Source organism: Sceloporus occidentalis, unplaced genomic scaffold (genome assembly GCF_023333645.1).
Source record: "Sceloporus occidentalis isolate IW3139 unplaced genomic scaffold, rSceOcc1.0.p SCAF_40, whole genome shotgun sequence".
NCBI lineage: Eukaryota > Metazoa > Chordata > Lepidosauria > Squamata > Phrynosomatidae > Sceloporus > Sceloporus occidentalis.
This window is the reverse complement of record NW_028317020.1, coordinates 187,693-197,316: the sequence shown is the minus strand read 5'-3', so window position 1 is coordinate 197,316 and position 9,624 is coordinate 187,693. Positions and strand designations below refer to the sequence as shown.

General features: G+C 39.8%; 1 protein-coding gene across 1 annotated transcript; it reads right to left on the bottom strand.

Annotated features, from left to right (window-relative positions):
- Window positions 1–1,435: 1,435 nt before the first annotated feature.
- LOC149290152 (ras-like protein family member 10B) lies at window positions 1,436–5,456 on the bottom strand. Its single transcript, XM_089489671.1, has 3 exons — window positions 5,241–5,456; window positions 3,295–3,416; window positions 1,436–1,697 (listed from the first exon to the last, which is right to left on the bottom strand). Exons 1-3 carry the CDS (start codon window positions 5,454–5,456, stop codon window positions 1,436–1,438), a joined length of 600 nt encoding a protein of 199 aa, XP_089345797.1.
- Window positions 5,457–9,624: the final 4,168 nt, after the last annotated feature.

The following is a 9,624-nucleotide window of genomic DNA, read 5'->3' as shown; positions in this document are numbered from 1 at the left end:
TATGTGAATGAGGTTAAGCAATAAGACCACTTATAGGAGCAGGAAGCAGTATATGGAGATGTTATATGGTGTAGTAGTAATGGGGAGGGTGGTTTATGTGGCAATAGAGTTAGGCTTTATAGAACTATAGATAGGATATAGGGGTATGTTATGTAGAGTAATATCTGGTCAAAAAGTATATGTTCATTTTGGACAAAACTGCATTAAATAGGCAGAGGCTCTATAGAGCCTTGGTGATACGAGACAACCTGACGGTCTTAATACTCCCAGAAATCACCTGTAATAGAGCTGAATTTGACGACGCAGATGACATCGGGGTAAAGGATATCGTAATCAAAGGTAATTGACAAGTAGGAAAGTTGATTGACAGTACTAGAAAACAATCCCAACCCAGATCTCTATTGTATTAGAGTAGTTTTTTTATGTGTAAGGGGAAAATAACTTTATACAAACGGCTTTGTGTGTACAAGCCTACCACTTTTGTATAAAGTACAGTGAATCTGATTTTTAATTTTTCCTTATGTTGCCTGTAGGTGTGTAAACACCACTGATTTTTGCTTGTGAAATCCAAATCATTGTTATTTCACCCCTACAAATCAAACAGTTGTTACCCCTTGTAGCGTTTCCCTGAGGGGGCACGGCCAGGCTTTGCTGACGGGAGTTTTTCCAGTGGTGACTGTGTAGCCAACAAGGATTTGTGACTGTTTACACAATGCTCATAGTTTCTGTGTACACTGAATGTGGTTTTTGCACAAGCACATGTTCACCTTTTGTATATGTGTATACACAAGCTTGTTTGTGGGCTGGAGTTAGTGCACATGTATTTAACATAAGAATATATGCTAACAGATGACACGTATGTCTAAGATTTTGCTGCTGATTAAACTGTATGGAGAATTCCAATGCCGTTTTGTGTCTTGTGTATGGAATGGCAACAGTGGTGACAGCAGAAAGCATGACTGTGGGGCAATAACCTAGATCTGGGGAAGCCTTTTCATACATGTGCCACTGCTGGGCTGAGTGAGATAACCAGTGACATCACATATATGTAATCTCACCAATTTAAATACGCATTATGCAAGGCTAGCCCAACCATTCACACAGGACTGATTTACCAGAGTTGGTCTTTCAGAATGCATAGTTTTAGAATAAACCCCTCTGTCCGGCATTTACAAGAAGGCCCACTATGTACAGCTGGGTCACAGAACCGACCTAAGAGATGTCTTTTTTTTAATATGCATGATAGCAATGGGCCATGGGACTGCCGGAGCTCTTCTTGCTTGGAAACTCTTTGCCTTCTTTGTATTACTCGGTTAATGGGGTCATTTAATTATGTGTGTGACGGAATGGAGAAGCCCTTTTGTTTCGTGTGGATGTATGCATGTAACATTTAGCCATATGGCTGAATGGGGGCATTTTCTGGAACCTTCCACCCTTACATGATGCTGCATCGCTCCCGGTGCAGCGCCCCCTGCAGGCAGATACTGCTCGTGGCGCTCCTGCCTCTGGCTGACATGCTGATTAACAGCTCCTTGAACAGAAGGAGAATGTGCCAATTGTTGCGAGCTGAGCACTCTAGATAGCCACATTTCCAATTCTTCTTTACCAGCATGGACAGAACATGTCGTGGGGCAAAACGCTGCTTCTGCTGATCTCTTTTGTTGCCAACGACCACTATCAACGGAGGCACACTGGAACTGCGGAGACAGAAGAGGAGCAGTCACAAAATTTACTGGTCGTGAAATGTATTTTATCACCAGCAAAACAAGCTACGAGCCTGTTTCAGCAACGACGAGCATGACTGTGAAGTTTATTCCCTGCCGGCGGTCATTAACTGCCGATGAACGATCAAGCTGTCATCGTATATACTCTGTCCTGTTTCCTGTTTGCTCTCAAGCAACGGAGATGGATCTTTACAAATACTGTACCAGAGAGAATACAAACAAGAGATTTTAAAGGGCTGTCCCTAAAGATATAGGAAGTAATTCACGGCAAATGATACGGTGCAGGCTAGCCTTCTAATTTCACTGAATGCTAATTGGCGCAGGCATTTTTTCCTTACAGGGGTTAGATAACAAATAGAAATAGAGATTTACATTTAAGAGTTAACTGGGGACAGAATGTAGAGACGACACGTTGGCAATTGTAATTCTAGACAGAAAGAGAATGGTAGAGGTGAAAAGAGAACCGTCTGTAAATAATGAGACAGTGTGCCCTATCTGTATAGAAAAGAGCAAAAGCACAAACATGGACCAAATGTTAGAACCTGCTAGAGACTAAAGATATAGCAAGCCCTGATAAGGGGACGCTCCATCCATCATATGAACTTTAATGCATATGATAGCCGAGAGGTCCCTTTACACTTTTATTTGGTCCCCCTTGCAAATGAATCTAGGGTTAGCCAAGTTGCTAATTTTCAGGATGCCAGCAAAGTCAAAACACTTTCAAATTTCCTTCATATTATTTTTATTAGAATGTGTATGCCTCAACACTGCTGGTTAACAAAATGTTGCATGGGCTATCTGGAACACTTGAAGCCTCAAACTACAGTTTCAGAGGCTGTTGGATCCATGCTAGAAAAGGACAGGATGGCTTTTCTCTCACTTTAAATCAAAGTAGACAAATTACATGGGACTGGTATCCAAGTCTTAAAATAACTTACATTTGTTTATTACAGCACAGCTAGCCAACATTTTGTAACCAGTCATTACTGACAGTCAATCTTCAAAATGACTGGGTAATTCCAGTTGTTGTGCCGCTTCATAATAGTCGGCTTTCTTGGGCTCTCAGAGAAGGAAGATTAGTCACAAGTGAAGCGCTGACCTCCCTCGCAGAGAGCAATATTCTTCTTGATGGCATACCTGGGAAGTAACAAGGAATGGTTCCCAAAACTAGTCTTCACTGGACAGTTCAGGATTTTAATATCTCCTTACGTCGGCACAGGTGGCTCAGTCAGACACTCTAGTGTCTTTCTAGTGGATCCACCTTTGTTTGTTACATATGCCAAGATCTTTAGGAAAAAGACTAAAAAGCAACGAGACTGATGTATGGTCAAGAAAGTGCCTAGAAATGTAATTTCGAGAAATGTTCATCTAGGGTATGGAAATCCAACTTTGAAGTCACTTTGAATACCACATCATGTGCAACATGTGTTTTGAAATCAGCGTGCGATTATAAGATATTGTGGATATGGTTGAGCTCAACTTTATACACTTTAATAATTATTGTATTTTATGCATTTTTCACTAGTTAGTGGGAAAAAAATGAACGGTCTGTCAAAGAAATCCTGCTAACCTCTCTATGATCTGCTGCTTTAGTTGTTTGACGTGATGGAAGCTCTCAGGGCTGCAGATATCAAAGACCAAAATGAAGACCTTAGTGTTTCTGAGGCCTCGGTATCGCGGGTCTAACCAGTCCTGGAAGAGTAGAAAAGGATAGAGCCAAGTCAACATAGAACACAAGGCTTTGTTTATTGTGACCTAAAATATAGGTATTAATAGACTCCGCATTAAACAAATGTATCTGAACATTTAAGTCAACTAGCCACATTTTACCTAAAGCTACATTTTATTTGGTTTATCTAATAAAACAGTGGCATCAACTTTACTTATTAAAATAACTCTAAAAAAATATATCCTAGTGAACCTAAACACCAGGTTGAAAAGCTATGGGGTACATGTATCCTCCAAGCCAGTGCTTGTTCACATGAGGGTCGCCATACTGGACATTTTATCCAGGGCCTGGAAAATGTGGCTAATATGGTAACGCTAGTGCCACATACCTGTCTAAATACCAATGATGTAACAGGGTTATTGGCCAACATTTCAGTATCCTGCAGCCTGATAAATAATTTTTCACATTGAATAAAACGTACGACTGCCCTTTTAAGCCATTTCCCCTTTGGTTTAAACTGGTTCAGCCATAAGAGAAAGGAATGGGAAGATAAAGTGAGTTGAATACAGGATCTACTTACTCCTGAAGTTTTACACTGCATGCCTCTTCCACCCATGCTACATAAACTAATCTGTAAACAAAATCACATTGACCTAAATAATAAGTCTAAGTAATTGTTATTGATAAACGTCGATACCAATCATGTTAATACTAGCGATGTAGACAACCAATCACATGAAGGAAATTGTGTTGAGTTGGATAGCTACTGTTAATTTGCATTATCACAGATTCATCTACTATTATCCTGTTTTGATAGATCCAACTCAGATGTAACATCTGGAAATATAACTGTAAGAAGTATGACTGATCTGAACATTTTGACACCATATGTCCTGTTCATCAGCAGATGCTGGGTGGCCATGCAATGTAAAAATATACTTAGGCTCAATGAATACTACTCAATGTTTACCCGATGTTGGTGGAGGTAAGTCTAGTGGCATCCCACAGCATAACTATGTCATTGGTCCCTGGATGTTGCCAGTCCAGCCCAGATTGTGGGGTGCCTGAAGTGAAAATCTAGTGTTGATTGCTATGATTAATTCCATCTCTACCACCCCCACCCAAACACTCATTATTCTTATTATTGCTAGGGTGGTCCACTTCCACAGTTGATTTGTGATATAGACAGGCTATCCTTTTTCTCCAAGATAAAGGCAGGTATCAATAAAATACATATAATAATCCCCACAAGCAATATTCATCTCGATTTTTGATTCTTTCATCACCTGCATTTGCTGATACCACCCATCTTTTCATCTTGTTTTTTTCCCACTAAGCTTCTACAGTTTGATTTCACAATTTCCCAAGTGTTTATATTGAGAATACAATGTAAAAAAAAATCAAAAAGATTTATAGAACTATTGTCCATTGTTTGATTTATTGATATAACCTATCAACAATTGTCTTTGCCAATATGGCATGTTATATTATACATGATCCTGGAAATGGTAATTTCTTTTATATATATATATATATATATATATATATATATATAATATTTATAGAACTCCTGCCCATATAAACACGACATTGTGGCAACGGTTTTGAACACAAGTTTTATACCATAAAAGCATACATTCAAATAAATAAATAAAAGTATACACCCAGTAAAACCAAATGGCTACCCCAAAAAATGTTAGTGAACCCAGTTTTGTATTCCTTGAAAAGCTTACCACCTTTCTTACCTTTTTCAGTATTCTTCTTATACTGTTCGTGTCAATGCTGCTAAATCCCACCCATTGTTGTAAATAAATAAAAATCAGAGCTTCGGCGCCCCTATGTCTTACCTGTCCTGCAGGTCCCGGGTATCTGGGCATGTTGGGAAGATCCAGAATGTGAAGCTCATACATCCTGCCGCTTAGGACAGCTGTGGCCCGGTGCAGCTCCCTTTGCTCCGTCGGTGTGTATCCCTCCTGGAATTCATGTGCCACAAACTGTCGGATGATGGAGGTTTTGCCAACTCCAGGTGCCCCCAGTACTGCCACCTGCACTGTCTGCACCATGATTACCAGAGGTCATCCAACACTGGCCTCCCAGTTACATGATTAGCATGAACACTGATCCATTGTCTTTGAACCGCTCTTACCCCCACCAGATCAGGATCTCAAGAGGCAACCCACACTATGGCATCTAGAAGGGCAAAACACCGCCTTCAACACAAAATCATTGACAAAAATAGCAAACACAGAGCATGTATTTTACAAGGACAAACAAGTTGCAGTGCGGAGGTTTGAAGGGACTGGACAATGAGGTGTCTGCAGGGATTGTGAGCCCGCATGATAGCATTCCACAAAATCTTAAACTACTCATTTTTATGCTATTCACTATAAAACATCAGCACTGAAAAATTGACATAGGAAAAAAAAACACCACTGTCAACTTTGTACCCCTTAAATGCCACCAGAATATAATTTAAACAATTTAACTCTGTCAGTGCAAGATGCTCTTCTGGCACTGAAAGGGATACAAAAAAAGGGGTTAAGAACAGGAAGGTTAAGAGATCAGTGTTTTTCTATGTCAATTAAATATTCTTTTTTAAACCCATGAAATAAAAAAAAATCAGACAAAACAAAAGATGACACAATTTTTGACAAATTGACACTTAATGAAACCTCGTTCTACAGACGCCAGTTAAGAAAGGTCATTATCCAAGGTCATGTGATTTAATAATAACAAGGTCACTGGATGTTTACGCATGACATCACATCACTGTAGTGGACGCCACACAGGGATTGTGTCTGGTGGTGGCACGGAACAGGATGAAACATGACCTTCTGTGTCAACATATAGAGAATCTCATGCCTGCACTACACGTTGCTTTGTTTCCGACATAAGCAGATCTGGTTTCAACATGAGTCTTTGATTCACCTTCACCCTCAGCGCCTGCTATGGGATTTGATCTGAACACCCAACATACAGAGATATGTTATAGACATGCTGTATTTACCACTTCTGCCTCCTTGTCCCCAAGCCCTCAGCACCACGGACAGCAGCAGCACCCCCAGCCTCCAGCCATCTATCTCTAGCTCGTTCTCTCCGTCATCTCTCCTCACACACTCCTGTTACATTAGTGCTGAGCACAGCAGGATTCCGGGCCTCACAGCTGCAGAATACAAATGAGCATCAGCCCCCATCATCCATCCCTCAATTCACTGCTCGCTGCCTCTCATGTGACTCCAAGCAGCGCTCTGTCCCAGTGGCACTTATAAGTCAGCATCCAAATCCCCGGGATTTACACACGGGAAATGTGATCACAGCTGTGTACAGTTCTACAGAAACTTTAAACGATTTCGTTCTCTGAGTGATTTATTTTAAGCCTTTATTTTTTTAGTCATGAACCATTGTGTCTGACAATACCATGCTGAGATTAGAGTTAGCATATCCTGGTGACCAGAAAAGAGGACACCACACAGTGCCTTACAAAAGTATTTTTGTTTGCATTACAATCTGGAATTAAAATGGATTTGGATTTGATGTCATGGACATACACAAAATAGTCCAAATTGGGGAAGTGAAATTAAGAATATAAATATAAAAATGTGGTGCATGGATATGTACTCACCCCCTTTGGTATGAAGATTCTAAATAAGATCTGGTGCAACCAATTACCTTCAAAAGTCACATAATTAGTTATATAAAGTCCACCTGTGTGCAACCTAAGTGTCACATCATCTGTCACATGATCTCAGTATATATACACCTGCCAAGAGAGAGCAGCCCGCCAAAACTCGTACCCCAAGAGACTTGCAGCTGTAATTGCTGCAAAAGGTGGCTTTAGAGGGGGGTGAATAGTTACGCACACTCAAGTTTTGAAAAACATTGACTCAGTAACTCGTTTATGTGTCATGAAGGGCCAGGCCCAGTGACCTTCTCCTGCCCTTAAAACCATTTTGCTGATTCCACACAGAGACACTTACAGAACTTCAGCAATACGGGTCCTTCTTCATGCATATTGTAGCGGGTGAACTGAAATATTCAACTTGCTTACAGATACCAAAGATGCTTTTATGGGCAGCTGTGGTAGCAATGAAGCAGGGATTTAATATACATCAAAATATTCGCCTTCTGTTCGCCCTGAATGAACAGTAACTAACACATGGTGAATGGGTTGACTTGATATACACAGTTCTTGCATGAGCATTGGATATAAATAGGATTGTATAGCATTTTCACTGTAGTAAATAGCTGAAATTGTTTACTACCTAGTGACTCATCTTGCGTTGCTGAAAGGAATGGTTTATTCCATATTTAATATTTCACCTCAAAACCAAATAGCTCATTTGGGCAACAGAGAATGTGCTGCAACAGGAAAGCGTACGATGTGCCAAGTGAGCTTTGCGTGTGCCATAAGCAAGCCAACATCAGCAGTGTGCAAACTTGCCACATGCCTAAGGGATTAAGGGCTTCTGCTGGTACACGTCTAAGGAAATAGAGTAGTTGCTTTGAGGCAAGGCGGCTCCTCACATCTCAATAAACATTCATCTTGTACATAGTCTGCTACCACTGAACCCAAAGGGTATTATAGCAAATGTATCTGGGTTCTAAACATACAAGCTCCATGAAATTGTACACAAAACAATACTGTTACCCGTTTTAACCCCTTAATGACAATGGGCGGTCCCTAAACCCATTGAAAACAATGCATTTTGAGCCCGTATATGTACGGGCTTTGTCTTTAAGGGGTTAATGGGATAATAAATACGATCTATTGTTGTTTATGATCACCAGGGGAAGGTATATGGAGCCAATGTACAGATGCAGAAGCTTGGTTGTCCAAACCCATGATGACAGTAATGTGGTGTGTGTGCTAGGGCAGGGACTCCATAGAATTTATAAAAAGGCACATAGTGGGAGCCAACACAAAATATTTTCCCGAATAGCTGACTGACCTCATTAGGGCCCTCTCAATTCCCTGTTCAATCAAGCTAACACTATGATGTCTTGTTTCCATAACAACTGCTGAAGCTCATATTCTACAGCAAAAGAAGATGAGCTGTAGGGGACATTTAAGTGTTTCCAGATGTTCCTGTGGATTTCAGCCTGATCTTCAGGGATTTCACTTTCAGTGGAAACAACCACTTTTTGAACTTTATGTTGTCCAGACCAAGATCCAGTTTTTCAACTTGAAATATACATTGTCTGGAGCGTGGACTGTTTTTTTTTTTTTTTACGTTTTGCTTTCAAAAATGTATGCCTAATTCTGCCCTTAAAAAAATAAAATGGTGATCAGGAAGATAATGTAACTAGGAAAAAAAGCCCTAGGGTTGTATGGATCAAACTGAAGCTTAGGTGAAAGCCTATGCCACTCCAATAATTTTCTATTATATATAGATTAGGTGAAGCCTTTTCTTGGGCTAACAAAGACTGCATAAGATAAGTATGGGTGTAACAGCAAGTCGCCGGAGATTAATGCCAAGCATGAAACTGAACACACTAGTTCATTCAAACTTAGTTTATAAACTCCCGATAAAGAGGGAATGACACACAAAGGGAGATATAGCTGTCTATCAGACTGACTAATAAGTATGGTATTGTATAGCAGACAAGCCCATACAAAATCCCCCAAAAAAGAATTATTGATTGAAATAATTTCCATGACACGTAAGAACTAGTTCATGGGCTCATACACCCAATCACAAAGTTCCAAGTGAATTGCAGCCAGATTAAATAATTTCAACCCAAGAGTCTCACTATATATTATTAAAGTCCAACCTCAATTGGTTTAGTATACAATCCCCACAGATGGTAATTACTGAAATTTCCATGATGGAATATTACGCAAATTTTGTTAAATCCCCTCATAGCATCACAAAGCTTTAGGACAACAGTACAGCTACAAAATGTGAGCTTCAACTTTCAGACACCCATAACAAAATTTCAGTTTCAGCACTTAAACTACAAATAGTCACATTTATTCAATGTCATCAATGTACAGAACAGGAGACAATAATATTTCTTTATATATTCTATATTATTCATGGCTCAGAGAGATAATAGGATGAAAAGAAAGTTGTCCTGATTTCTAATTTTTCACAATGTGTACCCAAAATGACTTAATTTCACTCAGTGTACCTAGAAATGACTTTAACGTGATGCATATTTATTCATTTGCTGGAAAGGCAAATGCTGACTAACGGCAATTATTGTGTCGGGGGTTAAGATATTTAACCA